This window comes from Labrus bergylta, chromosome 1, assembly GCF_963930695.1.
Source record: "Labrus bergylta chromosome 1, fLabBer1.1, whole genome shotgun sequence".
In the NCBI taxonomy this organism is placed as follows: Eukaryota; Metazoa; Chordata; class Actinopteri; order Labriformes; family Labridae; genus Labrus; species Labrus bergylta.
This window is the reverse complement of record NC_089195.1, coordinates 15,609,939-15,625,652: the sequence shown is the minus strand read 5'-3', so window position 1 is coordinate 15,625,652 and position 15,714 is coordinate 15,609,939. Positions and strand designations below refer to the sequence as shown.

Genomic DNA, 15,714 nt, shown 5'->3' with positions numbered 1-15,714 from the left:
TCTACTTCAAATCAAAGACCAAAAGAGTGGAAATAATAAACAAATCTTGTTTCATCTTGATGGCTTTTGCCTTGTTTTCTGTGAGTTAGTTGATACATAAACCCTGTCTTGTTAAAACTACATTTACATAAAACGTATAAAACAGCATTTTGTTCAAGAAGGACGGCAGAACCACTGAAGCAAAATCATTAAGAGTTCCCCCTGCTGATTGTGGTCATAAGCTCCGCCTCCTCCATGTTAGCAGATGGGACATGGGCCAGACTATCATTTCAAATTCACAAATACATCTCAAACATCGGTTCTGTCATTATAGTTTGATCTTATCATGCATAGGTTCATTTTTTTTTCAGAGAGTTTTAGTTTTCTTTTAATTGGATGAGAAAAAGAGCAGATGTAATGCCCTGACAGCTCTGTTGACAAATTAAGCTCCAGCAGCGCTGTTTACACCTCATTATCAGAGTAGAGGAGGAAGTGAGAGGAAACGTATTGAACACAAACAGAAGAGTCATTGAACTCCGTAATAGTGAGTGTCTGTTCCAAACACAAGAATCTGTTCTGCTGAGGGGCTGTACCCGCATGAGGGACCTTTGATCTATTTATCAAAATGTTATGGGCGGGAACGTTAGAAGGTTAGAGGATGGGGGTGGGACATACAACCGCTAAATCAGCTGATCCCTACTGTGCCTTCTCCAAATGTACAATATGTCAGTTGCCGTTGAGGAAGTATTTTAGCTTCACTCTTAGACAACAGGAGGAGGTGTAGACGTGTTGTCCATCTTTTTATACATTCAACAGTTTTCCTGAAATTCAACCCATCCTGCCTCCTGATGCTTCAACACTGAACAGCAATGTCAGATTTCATTCATTAAGTTATCTCAACAGCGCAAAAAGGAACACACTTTTGTAATTTGCAAACATCATGTCCAGGGAGAAAGGGTTGAATGATGCACTACTAGAAACAAAAAGAAAACATATTTTCTTTGTGTAAAGGTTCAATTATTTATGAAGAATGTTACGACAACGTGCAAGAATGCAAAACAAAACAGTTAACCACAAAAGCTTTTTGGCTAATGCAATGAGCATGTTTAGAAATGTAAGGAATAGAAAGTACAAAGTATCAAGCTGTCAGAAAAATAAATACCCAAGTAAAGAACATATTTCTGAAAGCTGTAGTCTATTTTGTTACTTCTAGCCTCTTAGTATGAGAACTATGCATCAGTGAAAAATAAAAGTGCAAAATCACATCTCTGTGAGGAGGAAGAACCTAATTAATTCTCTCTCTTCTGTCAGAGAGAAGTGTGAAAATCGTGTGTCTGTATTCCACCTGTCTGTGAGACTCATTTAGTTAATTAAACACAGTGACTTCTTGAAAATTCAGCCTCTGCGTTTCTCCCTCACATCCTCAGATTTTAAACATTTAATGAGGTTCTCTTTAACGGTCCCATGAGAGCAAAGAAAGGATGTTTTTGATGCCAAAGTCTATTTTAGACACGCCTCACTTTGTGTGTGCTCGTGTGTGTGTGTAGTTGAATACAAACACACACGTCCACAGCCTGAGGATGAACTTGACATGGATGGCACTTGATCATCTAAACATGCCAGGACACATTAAAAGATGTGACTGAACAGGGAGGAGGAGGAAACAAGGGTGGCAGAGAAAGACAAAAGAAAGACAAAAGAAACGATAAAGGAGAAGAAGTGATGAAGGATGAATAAAAAAAGATATAAAGGGAAGAAAATAAATGAAGAAGAAAAAAGAGAACATGGAGGGGGCCGTGGCTGTAAGTGGAGAGAAAATAAAGGATGCAGTTCAAAAGAAAGGAGGATGATTAAATATTGAAAAGGAGTGAAAACTGTGGGAATTAGCAAACATGACGGAATGGATTGAGAGAGGTAGCTACTGAGAAAAAAAGTGCTTTAATTAAAAAAAATAGTTTAATTGAAAACAACAAGAGTTGAGGAATTGAATCCAATCATGGTGATACTGCCGACAGCAGAGAAGCTGCAGGTGTGCGCTGCTCCATGTGTGGAGGAAGAGGGTAAAGAAATAGAAGAGGAGGGAAGAGAATAGAAATGAAGCTGAATCACAGTTAGTCTGGAGGTGGATGCAATGCTTTTTTTTCCAAAGAAAACTTCAGAGTTTATCTAAATGACTCCAAAAGTTCAGATATTTGTGAACAAAGAACAACGAGACCTTGAAATTCAACGTCAGAATATGCCATTTGTGAAAGACCCTTTGAATAGAGCTGTACCTGACATAGAAATCTCATTCAGTTGAATTTTTTGTTGCTATTTTTCTTGTATCAGCACCACATAAATAATTAAAAAAGTTCCATGAGTGGCCCATAGAGGCAGATTCCAAAAGTGAATCAATCCCCATTAGGTTGCATATTAAAATGTCTGTTTTTGCAGCAGAAATAAACGACACACATGCTTTGATTTTATTAAGCCTTTAACTTATGCAAACACTCACATAATTAGGTGCTGCATTGTAGCTATTTGTCACCTCTTTGTGGACTGATCTATAAGTAGTCAGCATTGTCAGCAATTGTTCAACTTCATAACACGTCTTCATAAACCAATGGATGACGCCTCTGAGACTACAGTACAGGCGACGTTTGATGTATGCATACACTTAAAAGTAATAAAATCAAAACGGGGTTCAATAAAAAATCACTCATGTACAGTGTGTACCAATAAAGATAAGAACGATAAAGACCAAAAATATTTTGTGTACCTGATTTTAAACACGTTTATTTCTGCTGTAAAGTTGGACATTTTAATATGAGACTAAAAGGGGATTAGTTGCTTTTGGCAGCCAGCCTCTAGTGGACATTCAGTGAACTGCAGTTTTGGGCTTCATTTGTCAACACTGAAGGTTGTAACAAACTCTGAAAATGTGTTTTGAACATAAGCCTTGCCTCTGACTGGACAGGTAGCCAATAATATTTTTAGATTATGGGTCAGCATGTGGGCAGGCCACTGTCTGGCAGATTAATGAGTTTTGTGTGGTCTGGAGTAAACAACAATCTGTGTGTAAATCTCTCCTGGTGGAGGTGGACAGTGCTTACTGTATGAAGACTTGTCAATATAGGTGGTATATTGACTTGCAGTGATTTGTGGTTTATTGATCGAATCAAAGACCTCCTGAAGGAAAAGGAGCTGCACTACGAGGAGTCTGAGGACACTGTTTATCTTCTTTTAGAGTCAGCAGAGAGAGATTTCAGCAGAGCAGCCTGTAGTTCATTTGAGCCGACATCCTTGACTTGGGTTATGTTCTCTGGATTTAAGATTTTTCACCCAACAACACATGATGAATTCTGATATCTTGATCACAATACCTAATCATGATTTTATGTTTCATTTTTAAAGATCAATTTTGGGCTTTTTATGCCTTTCTTCAAATAGGACAGGAGAGAGAGAGAGAGGGAAACAACATGTGAGAAAGGAGCCACAGGTCTGACTCGAACCCTGGACAACATGCTCTGTACATTTAGTTTTTTAAAGATTTATTTAGGTTAATTAAGCTTTGTGTTTTAGTTTGCATATGGAGCAGGAAAGTCAAATGATTAAAATGCATTTAAAAGAAAGTCTCAAAGGTTAATAATTTGCATTTATGCACTAACATTGAAAGCCCTATATATATATATATATATATACTGTATACGCTGTATAATATATACACACTTTATCTTGTGCTACAGTTTTATTTTTGTTTATCTTATTATATACAGAGTTCATGAAGTAATCTGAGTTTTAAGTTCATTTTATAGTTGTATTTATTTTTTATTTTTTTTCTTCAGTACCTAAGTTGGATCATTCACATGTACTTAAATTCTTTTAACTCTTAAAACGTCCTTGAATCCTTGAAATGCAACATGTGTAAAGGCTTTTTGGCTGCTTTCTAACAGTCTTTGTTTCTCTTATTTTTGCTCTTCCTGTTCGGACTCTATAAACTATGAATCCCCTTGAATGGATTTGAAAAGGACAGCGACAGAGAGGAGGGACACTGAAACAGAGAGCGATAACTACGGCCACCCCCCAACCCCTCCGTGTCTCTCCATGCTGGGGGCTGCTGCTACATTGATGACTGTGTCGTTCATCTGAGCTGACACCAGAGGAGACAGCTGGATTTCGTGTGAACGCTCGCCAAGATTAGAGTGAGGAGGAAAACGAGATCGAGGGAGACAAAAAGAAAGGGAAATGAGGGACTTTTCAGGATACTATTCTTGTAACGTTTTCTTCTTTAGCCTGTCTGCCCTGCAGAGAGCTGCACTGCTAAAATGAATAAATGGATGAGTCCATGTTTTAATGAAACTGCTTCCTCCCCGCAGCTAATTCGCTCACTGGTGTGAAGTCCGTCTGTCGGGTTTACATCTTCTGTTTGTTTGACTCATTCTTTTTCCCTGAATGATACGTCCTGCAGCTTTATATCACTGGAACGCATCATATGTGCTAAATAAGCATGCTAACAGCTCAATGTCTCCTTGCTCCACAGCCGTCAGCTCCGACAGCTGAGGAAGTGACTTTCAAGGAAACTAGTTTGCCTTTATCAACTGTTTGTTACTTTTGTTTTTCTCTTTTCGTGTAATGATTCTGTTTCAAATGTCTTCTCGATATCATTGAAAGTCAGGGCATTACTTAAAGGCAGGGTCGGTAATTTTCTCCAAGTACACTTTTTAAGATTTAGGTTGAAATTGTCTTTAGGTCCTGACAGACATTAATAATTAATGTGGTCTGAAAAAAGAACAAAGAAAATCCGTCATCTGTAGCAGTTGTAAGTCTGTAAAAACTTTGACCAATGTCTGCCACGAGGTATCAATCTGATGAACCAATCACAGCCTCCCTGTCTCCCTGCTCTTTCTCTACCCCTTGTGTGAACTAGTCCACACTCAAAGCGTGTCACCAATGACTGAGTTTATACTCTGAGTTAACTTACCGCTGAATGAGACCACGTAGTTTCTACACAATGCAAGCAATGAACGGAGGCCCGCTTATTAACCAATGGCGCTTTTGCATGTAAGTGAGGGGCGTGGCTTTTGAGGGCGCACAGAGGGGAGGGGGTGTCGTCATAGTAACAAAATAAAAACCACCATTTTCACTCAGCATATCCAAAACTAAGTATTCCGTGACACCTGACTGTAATCACCTGTGCTGTACACATAAAATGGTAAATGGTAAATGGACTTGAGTTTATATAGCGCTTTTCTAGTAATCTCTATATTAATGTGTTCAGGGTCAGAACTGTATGCATTTGCGTCACTTCATGCTACCTGATGTCTTGCACAAGGACAAAATAAAGACAGAACTGGCTCCAACAGGTGGTAAACTTAGGTGAGACAGTTGCTAAAGTAGCAATATTATTTGTTTTTAATGGACAAGAAAAGGAGATGGATGAAAGAAATGTGCAGAATTTATTCCGGGGCAGGAGAAAGAGAAGGCAGTCAAAGGTTGAAAAGAGTTAGTGAGTCTTACCTATGTCTGAAATCTTTGTTTCTTTAACACAGAGCAAGCAAAGGAAAGAAACCAGACAAGAAACAACAGTTAGTAGTAGTATTAGTTACCCAAGTTACGAAGATCACCAGAAGAAAAATGTAATTGCAGTTGAAAAAAAGAGAGCGTTAGAAGCTGCAGAAAAGTATCAGAATTTGAACCAAGTAAGAAAGAAAAAGATTACAGACGGCCCTTTGATTCGGGTGAGTTTTTGTCAAATGAGCACTCAGGAGTCTGCCAGCAGCTTGTTTCTAAAGTCGGAGCACTAATCCAAAAATTTCATCCTAAATTCAGACAGCTCGTGTATCTTAGCCCTTTTGGCTGCAGAGCCAGTACTCCAATGTTAATTATTGTGAAGGTGTTCTGTCTGGCCGTGCATGTTTTCCTTCTCTTTAAGTTTTCAAGCTCGGCTTCAAAGTCCTCCAAGAGTGGAGAGCAGAAAGGAAAATATGCCCAGAAAAACAGAGTCATAGAGAGATGAAATCTGATGCTCAGTTTTAATTAAAACCCGAAGAACTCTGGTGTTTATTTCACAAATGTTGGAGTCTGAGTGTGTGTTTTACTGTCAGTCTGAGCTGCTTTTGTCGAGGCTTTGCTGTAAAATAGATCCTGGGTTCTCTGAGTGAGACCTTTATCTCTGAGACACGAGGAGCTGTATTCTCTGGATTAGGATCTAATCCCTGATCCACAGCGACAGCACCCCTCCACCTCCTCCTCCTCCCCCTCTGCCCTCCTTACCTCAGCTCCATGACACTGGTCACGTTCCCAGATGGGAAGATCCTGCGGATGTAGTTGAAGTCTCCCACAAAGATGCTGCCGTCTGCTCCACACGCCAGAGCCAGCGGGGCCAACAGCTTGTTGCCCTCCGCCTGCCCGTTACAGGAGGGGCAGGAGATGCTGCGGCGGCGGCCGTTTCCTGGAAGAGAGAGGTTGTTAAAATCCATCTTTACAGACTTCAGCTGTTGGTTTCTGCACGTTGCACAAAACAGAGTTATCAGTGTTGTGTTGTTTTCAAGCTTGTTTGAAGTATGTATTGCTGTAGTTAAACATAGTTTGAGTTTGGCATCTAGGGTCTGACGTCCTAGTATGTAGTCGGAGCCTGCGGGAGTGATCTGGTGCAGATCAGACCTGATTATGACACAGCAGAGGGACAGATCGTAAATCTTATGGTTGAAACAGACCGCCAAATTGGGAGGATGTGTTTTTGAGAGAATGAGGCACATCAGTGTGGTCTCATTTATTTAACATTGGCCACAAGAACAGGTACATGATGATCACTGCTGTGTTTAACCTAGTGTTCCATGCCAAGCTTTGCTTGAATGATATGATATACAGTATAATGAGATAACATGGTTTGCCTCTTCATACTTTAAGATGACCTTTCTTAGTTTGAGGTTTGGTGTTAAAGGTCCCATATTACTTTTTCAGGTTTTATATGCTCTTTAGTGTGTTTTCCAAGTGTCCTGTGCATGTTTAGGCACATCTATGTGCAAAAATTAAAAGTCTGCGGAAACGCGGCTTCTCCCACCTCCTCCTGTTAGCTGTAGCATTAGCTGCATGTAACGCTCTGTTCTAGCCCCCCTTGATAAAAATGTGTCAGTGCAGCGTCATTGTCAGTGTGAGATCACTGATCTAAGCCCATTGGCTCATTGTGGCAAACTCTGCAGCTCATGTTGAAATTTCCGAGAAGCGTGCGGAGCAACTGACCAGTAACGACAGAGCGGATCGGCAGACCAATCAGAGCAGACTTGGCCCACGTGGGGTCTAACAGTGTGGGCTCAGCAGAGCGTAGCTGACAGACTCAGAGCGTAGAGGGAGCAAGGAGGAGCAGTACATGAAAACAGACACTTTTTTCGAACATTAGCTATTGTGAACATACAAAAGTAGGTACATAGATTAAATATACGAACCCCAAAAATGGCATAATATGGGATCTTTAATATGTTTTTGCTGTTTTCTTCTCTAAAAGGGTTTTCTAATATAAAAGAGAATTCAAACTAGAAATGGTTCTACATGCAAAAAGAAAAATTCTGTTTTTCTCCATTTGCAGATTTGAATCAACATATTAAATAACTAAAAAAAACTGACCTTCCTCAAATCCCAACAAACCCTGTTTGTGACAAATATTACCCATCATTCACTGAGTTTAATCGTGTTAAAAGAAACATTTGCTCACTAACAACATTTTATAAAACTGTTTCAAGGAGATAAGTGATAGGATAATAGTGCTTACCCATGATGCTGCTGATGACAGGAGGCTGCTGGGAAACGAAAATGTTCTCCCCGTTGCCCTTGTACAGAATACCTGAAGGAGGAAAGACAAAAAAAGATGAGTCAGAAATAAAAAGCAGAGAGAGGAAGTAAAAACAAACGAGTCATTTTACATTACAGAATAATATGATGAGGCGCAAAGGGGAGATTTATCACAGAGTCAAGATCCCAAACTGCATCAAGTTATAAAAAAGTAACTGTCTGCTACTGAGGATCTTTTCCTTGTTAAATGCAATGCATTTGAAAAGAATGTCCAGATTGTACTCGTTCAATTTTACTGTAAGATTATCAAACGACAAATGAGGCAACTTGATCATCTGATCTGATTCTCAGTGCATGCGCTGCAGGAGGTTTATGAAATGTTTAGCTGTTCGTTTCTTCACTTTTCTCTTTCATCATAAAAGACAAAAGTGTGTGTGTGACTGACGTATTAAAACATGTCAGTTTCTCTCTTTCTGCAAAGTATCCCAGAGGATTACACAGCTTGTACGATAAAAGGGATCCGTGTGTGCTTTTTTCTTTCTTCATGTTCGTTAAAGCTATAGACATTATTTATAATAATATGTAGCTTAATGAATGTCAGATATTAGCTAAATGTGGTACAATTAAAAATCTCTCAGAATTTATTACATTTATATATTTTCTGTTTAACTACGGTGGCCCAAACGACGTACAGCTGTAAAACCATGCCGCAGATTCAGAAAGATTCAGAATACATTTGCAAAAGACCAAAATGAACGCAACGCAGGAAAAACTGCATTAAAAAAAAAGCACCCGAAAAAGATGAAACAGCTGAATTAACAGCAAACATGCTGCAAATACAAAAACAATGCAAAGTCCAAATAAATAACGCAGAAAATCCTGCCGTCCCAACAGAAGCGCTCCAGGCCTGTAGGGGGCGCTCAGCAGAGCAGTCAATCATTGATGGGAGAAAGTGAGGGAGACCAGGCAGTAAGCTTAGATCGTTGTTGCATTTGTTTGGACGGTTTGAAACGCTAATCAAACTGCAAATTGTCACGTTAGTTAAACATTTTTGGCGACATCTTTCAGTGACACTTGTAGCAGTTGTTTGGCCTGATAGTTGTATTTCCACCACAGAGATTTCCAGATTTTTCTAGAAATACAAAATGTAACGTTATCTTTGTTGACATATTATCCTACAGGGCAAAGCTCAGGGCTATAGCTTCTCCCGGTTGATGCACAGCTGATGCTCACTGCTCCTGATGCTCAGGGAGGATTACATACACAAAACAATCAATAAAGGCCTCGGGCAATTTCACTTATTTACATTTTATTATAAAGGTAAGACACTAGAAAAGGGTTTTTATGGAGCTTTTCATTGTTGTAGTTATGGGTGATTGATGGAGGATTTAGTTAACTGTGCAGATTATAGAATTAAAATTAGTGTTGGTATTTTTTATCCAGCATATCATAATAATGATATTCCTTAAAACATCCTATACACACCAACAGCAATCAATAATTCATGTTCAGTGAAAAACAACTCTGCTGTAAGACTGTACGAACTCCGACCTATCACTGCCATGAGGTCCAGATAGAATCTACCAATCAAATGCCTCCCTGTGCTTACTCCACCCTCGCTGTGTACCAGCCAAAGCAGGCTGGTACACAGCGAGGGTCACCACAAAGCGCTTCACCACCACCGGAGGATGGCAGAGAAAGCCCAGCTCAAATTACCACTGCTACGGTTACCATGGTAACAGCTTGCACAGCTAAAAAGGGGCGAGAAAAGAATGAATGACAGATGCAAAGAAGGCTCCGACGAGAAAGTGTTTAGAAACCACAAGAGGACAAACCTGAGGCAAACATTCAAAAAGCTTTTCAGAGATGGAGACGACTGAGGGAACTGAAGGGCCTGAAAAGTGACGCCATGGTTGTTTATTTCCAAGTAGGATAATGTTCAGTGTTTTCATACCACTGAATGAGACACAAGGTAGCATACAGTAGATGGAGAAAGCTGAAAGCAATGTGCTGAGGTCCTCTCTGTGAACAACTTTTATCCTCTAAGTCTCATAACTACGTCTTAGATACATTTAAAACTTGCTTTAGAGCACAGAGAAGGACAACCTCACGGTACAGTAACTATGACCTTAGCAGCAGATAGGGGGGAGTGCACATTTTTTATTCTTTTAGGCCAAAGTGCAACTTTGACACAGCTGATTGTGGCTCTATATTTGTTGCATTCATGGTCCGTAATGACTAACTGGCTCTTGATGGCAGTTGTACCTGTATAACCTTCTTAATAGAAGAACATTTGTTACAAGCTTTGTTGATGTTGTTTAGGTGCTTTTCTGTTGGGTTATAATGTTGTTTTTCTGTTTTGTTGTTGTCCGTGGGGCGTGCAGTGGAAGCATTAACTAGAGAGGAAGTGATCAGCTTTGTGTGCGACGCAGATTGAACACACGGCATACAGATCCTGTGTAAACTGCAGGTACAAAACTCAAATACAATGATCCCAACGATGCAGACTGTACAGTGTGAGCTCATAAATCATGAGCATTGGTCGGGTGTCGTAAATGATCAAGGCGTGCAGTGTGAGAATTACGCCGGGCTTTATCTAGATGTTATTTGCTTTTAGATGAAGGCTTGAGTCCTTAAGCAACTGATACAAAGTTTGAATTGACAATACAAAGCCCCATATTGACTCCAGGTATGAACATACAAATAATGGCAATCCTCTCAGTAAAGAAGTCTTTGCGTGTGTGCAGTTGCATGAATGTTGCACGTTGCAAGCATTTTTTCCAGGTGTTTTCTTCCCTCTAGCCTTTAAACTCTTTAATGTATAGTTCTGCATGATGCTGAAGATACATGAATAAATTATAAGACTGTGCACTTTTATTTACCTTTAATACATATGACTCCCACTGCTATATTTAGATACGCTTAATTATTAACTTATAATGATGCAAAAAGTCCTGTGTTACTGGGATTACATCGCTCAGAGGAGTTTCTTTGATCTGATGTGAAAGATAATGTACGAGGAGATGGAGAGATTACAAAACACACTCCCTCACACATCTGCACATGATAGACTAAATACAGGAGGAAAACGCACCTGAGAGAGAAAAGAAAATAACGTATGAGCGGAGACACACGGAGAAAAGGATTACAGAAGAGAGGATGAGGCGGAGGAGGAAGAGGAGAGAGAGAGAGAGGGATGCACTCGTTCTTCAAAGTGAGACATCAAAGAGGAACCTCCTGCAGAGAGGGAGGGAGAGCTGAATTATTCAAACTCTGCTGCCATCTTTGAAACCAACCTAAATCCATCCATCCGTCTATCAATCAATCAATCCATCCATCTAAGAATGTGTATAACCATTTTAATCAATTGGGAAGGGCGTGACATTGACTAGATAATTCCTATATAATAAAAAAAAAACTTGTGGCAATACAACGCAATATGTTTTTATTAATTCAGCTATTTCTTTCTATTTCTCAGATATATAAATCAATGTGCTTGGATCTCTACTTCATGTTACGATTGAACAATACAAAAACGATTTCCTTGACATTTCCCTCTGCAATGACCATTTCGTTTACAAAGTAGTCCATTAAGGCTCCTTGTGAACATAGTAAAAGCACCGGTGTATGTATTTGTGAGCATGTTATGAAGTCCAGTTAGAAACGTGAACACCAGCACTCGTTCTGTTACGTATGCCTGTGAAAAGGTTGTCCCATACCTTTCACCTGCCCCCACCTTCCCTACACTGGCCTGCAGAGTGATTAGGCTGAGTGAAATCACCTGAGCTTAATCAGACAAAGTGAGGCCAGTTGGGGTTTTCTTGTATAAAGCCAGAGTCTGGGGGGGGGAGAAGGGTGTTGTTTGGTTAGTGGCAGCTTGCTGTGAGGCTGTGGTTTCGTTTGGTTTACGTAATCTTGTTTTATTAGGTTACCCGGGATTTTTGTTTGGTGCTATTTTTGGTTAATAAATCAGTCACTTCATTTTGCATTGAATTCTGCCTCCTGACATCTTTTTGCTCACCACCAGTGCCGAACAGCCACACTTAAATCCCAATTATGAGGTGGCTTTACAATCAGTAATGTTACACTGCCATCGCACTGATCTCGTGTAAACAAAAGTGACATTTTAAAATGTGTGGTATGAAAAAGGTTGACCACCTTATTTAAAATCTTTTTATGGGTCATTTGTGTAATGAAGGTGTGGTCAGAGTAATATTTCTGGTATTGGCTGAGGCTGAGTGCCCCAATGTAAGATCTGTTCATGGGGTGCCCCATTTCTCATGATGAAAGAGGAGGAGAGACATAACAAAGTTTTAAACTGGAAATCATTTGTTGCATCCCTAAGGCAAAAAGAAAGCCTGTCTGAGAAAAACTTCAGAGAGGTGGGTGATGCTAACAGACCTTAAAGTGTGCAACATTTTCCGACATCAGTTATTAAGAATTAATAGATCCTACAGAGAGCCTGCAGTTCCTCTGACATGTTCTCCTGTGATTTATCTCTGATTACAGTGGCAGACTTTGTATTTTATATGTTTTCTGTGCTGCTTTCCGATGATTTTCTGACACAACGACCATCCTGTAACTTTCCCAAACTTCCCACACAGTCAATTTAAAGTTCATCAAACCCAGCAGGACTCATTGCTGACGGTCTTTAAGTCCCATATCAGCCGGTTCCCTTTCCGTCCGCCCGTCTGTCTCTGTATCCCTCTCCTTCCTCTTTTTCCCATCATCCTCCTCTCCTTCTTTCATCTCCCCCTCCATTAGAAGGTGTTGATTGATCAACAGCGGCCCGACCAGCGGGGCTTCACTCACGCTGTGCTGCGCTCTGTACAGGCAACCAACTACTGCATGACTCTAAAAAAAGTGTGTGTGTGTGTGTGTGTGTGTGTGTGTGTGTATGTGTGTGTGTGTGTGGTGTTGCAGGGTGATGAGAGAGGGAGAGACAGGCGGAGCAGAAATAGAGGGGAACATCAAATTCTCCTGCTGTGTTAAAAGAGAGGGCATTGAGGCTTTCTCACACGCCTTTCTGTATATTTTTTGTGTGTGTATGTGTGTGTGTGTGTGTGTGTGTGTGTGTGTGTGTGTGTGTGTGTGTGTATAAATGTGTGTTTGACCTTGATTTTTAAACTCTTAAACCCTAGATTTGCACATTCTTTTCACACATGCTGCAGGCCCTGACACTCTGAACTCATCTCAGAGAAAAAGCAGTGGAGATGTCAGGCAGATGGATACAGGGTTCGTACATTTGTGAAAAGCCTGATAGAGTCATGGGATTTAAGAAATAGCAATTTCCAGGCCTGGAGAAGTTTTTGTAGAAAAAATACAACTCGTCAAGTTATGGAAAATGTAGATTTATTAACGGCTGGCTTCTTGGACAAGAAGAAGGTGAGAAAAACACCCGGACCTGCGACGTGGAGTATATGAAGTAAAACTTTGGACATTTGAAACACGGGAGAGGCAGCATTTGTGAACCATTTAAAGCACCAAGCTGCTGCTGCAACATTAAACTCAACTCCCATCACTAGTTTTTCTGTCTCGTCACCAACGTGTTGACCACAAGGGACCATGCCAGCGGCTGTGTCCAGAAACAAACCCTTAACCACAGAGGTACCAAGGGCCATAAAGATGGTTCATTCTTAGTATTCATATTCTGGCCAGTGTTCATTTCTTTAACTGGAAACTGATTTTCCATCACAATGATGAGACGCTGACGAGCTTAAAATAGATAAATATTCATAAAAAAATGACGGCATGTATGTGTTCGAGACGAACCGTACTGAAACGTTAGAGCTGGGCTGTGGGATACTGAAAATCCATGATATTTCTCTCTACTGAAAGTCTAATTTGTCTGTCAAAATCACGCATAGATGTCAGTAATACTAAAATTTGTCTGACAATCTCTGTTGAATTAAAGTGATTTAATAATATGCTTTCAGGACACAATGTGATACGGAATTGATGATAACATCTCTGTACAGTTAAGTGCAATTCCTTTTCTCACCTTTAACTATTTTACCAATATTTGTCAAACACAGAAGATTTCTCTCAGCTGAGCGCTTCCCGGTTTGCAAACTCACACACTGAGGGGCGGGGCTAACACAGACAGACGGACAACTTTCTCATGATCCTGATTATTTCTAGCAGAAGCGAGGGCTACTACAACGTTCAGGGAGAGAGAGTCGCAACTTGTTAGTCAAACTATCTTATTAGAAACAACAATAGAAAAAGCTGTTCGGCCAACAGCTTATGAGAAGCTCTAGAAGGATTTCCAAAAACTTCAAGAAAAGCGACACAGTAAGGTAATGTACCAATATAGTCACATTTATTTTGCAGAGTGATTGAATTTAACAATGAATGCATGGTAAAAGATTGTGTGTTTCTTGCAAATGCACAGGAGAAAAACAGTGTTATAAGTAAGTCAGACTCTCTCTCTCTCTAGCTCACTCACTGAATGCTTCTGCTGCAGGATCAACAACGAGACGAGCAAACTAGAGAGGCCAGTCGGTCAAACATGTTAAGAAAAAACAGTTAGGACTGTAACACAAACAGTAACACACACACACACACACACACACACACACACACACACACACACACACACACACACACACACACACACACACACACACACACACACACACACAAAACAGCACTAATGTGCCACTTCAACCCACACAAACATAAATCCAGCACTGCATGTAAGCCCGTCAGGAGGGCTGTGTAACGGATGATTTGTCCCGTCATCGACACTTAACTTTCAATCACACACATAAAACATGGTTAAAAACAGTCAAATTATAACTCACACACATGCACACAACAGGCAGGATCTATGAAAGGAAGGGAATAATGACTGCAGGTTATAAATCAGTGTGAAAAATGACCTTCAGTAAATCATAGGAACGTTCAAAAAGACGGTGCCTCATGTGGAAGGACGACTGTTTGAATTGAAATCTGAAATATTTGAATTCAAGCATTTTCTTCCTTTAATGAAAAGTGAAAAGCTTTTCCTCCACCTTTGCTGCCTTTCACAATTTGGAAATGTGTGTGTTTTTTTCGGGCAAGCTGAATGTGAGGGAATGTTAAAAAGAACCTCAAGGTAGTGTACCAGTCCTTCTGTTTTTCTTACAATTGCTTTTTGAAATCAAACAACCATGAGAATAAATATCACAACTAAAGCCTTCCAAACACTAGAGGACTTTTGAAAAACGTTCAAAAGATTTTTTAAAGACCAACATCTGACACCCTGAGGTAAAAGTTGTAACAAGGTTTCTGTATATGTGAACTTGGGAAAGGATCATTACCCGCGGTGATTATGCTATAGTTTCAAATTTGGATCATGGACTGAGTTTTATGACCACCACCTTTCACTTAACGACTGAGATCACTGGAGATATGGACCTCTGACACCTAGTGTTTAAAATGGGTACTGCAGCCCAAATTCAAAACATTGTAGAGAGCTGTCCCCCCACCGCCCTCTTCTAAATAGAGTTGCCATGTCGCAGACAATGAAGCTTCAGTGTTTAGCCAGCTCTGCATCGGTCTGAAAACCTTTCTGCGTTCTAACCTCTCTCCATTTTTAAAAAGATTCTCCAATATTGATCCAATCACCACAATTCTGCTCGTGGAGCTTTTCAGAAAAATGCTGAGGCTTCTTAGTTCGAGTAGAATCAATTATATCTGAACCTTGTTCACTTGCCCGCTTTCATTGAAGCAACACCTGTTGAAGGGGTGAGGGGCAAAAAGGCCTTCTGGTCAAATTAAAAACAAACCATTCTGCACTGGAAATTGAAACAGAGGCAGGACATGTTGGTTGCTGCGTTGTTGACAGATAATGTTTCCTTAATGTCTGATGATATCGTAAGGTCACTTTATGATTTAGGTCAGTAAATTATCTTACATATTGGACCTTTTAACATTTTGTATCAAGAAAAATAAAATGTAAATCTTAGATGTTAAACCGAGTAA

At 40.1% G+C, this 15,714-nt stretch overlaps 1 protein-coding gene across 5 annotated transcripts in view; it reads right to left on the bottom strand.

Moving 5' to 3' along the window:
* LOC109986898 (teneurin-3) overlaps positions 1–15,714 on the bottom strand; it is a 319,906-nt gene that overhangs the window by 35,575 nt on the left and 268,617 nt on the right. For 4 of the 5 annotated variants that reach the window (XM_065954775.1, XM_065954777.1, XM_065954790.1 and 1 more), the window contains 3 exons: positions 7,727–7,798; positions 6,232–6,409; positions 5,476–5,496 (listed from right to left, as the gene is read on the bottom strand). In XM_065954775.1, coding sequence (XP_065810847.1) covers positions 5,476–5,496; positions 6,232–6,409; positions 7,727–7,798 — 271 coding nt within the window. The remainder of the gene's footprint in view (positions 1–5,475; positions 5,497–6,231; positions 6,410–7,726; positions 7,799–15,714) is intronic. The other variant, XM_065954784.1, reaches the window with a different exon arrangement.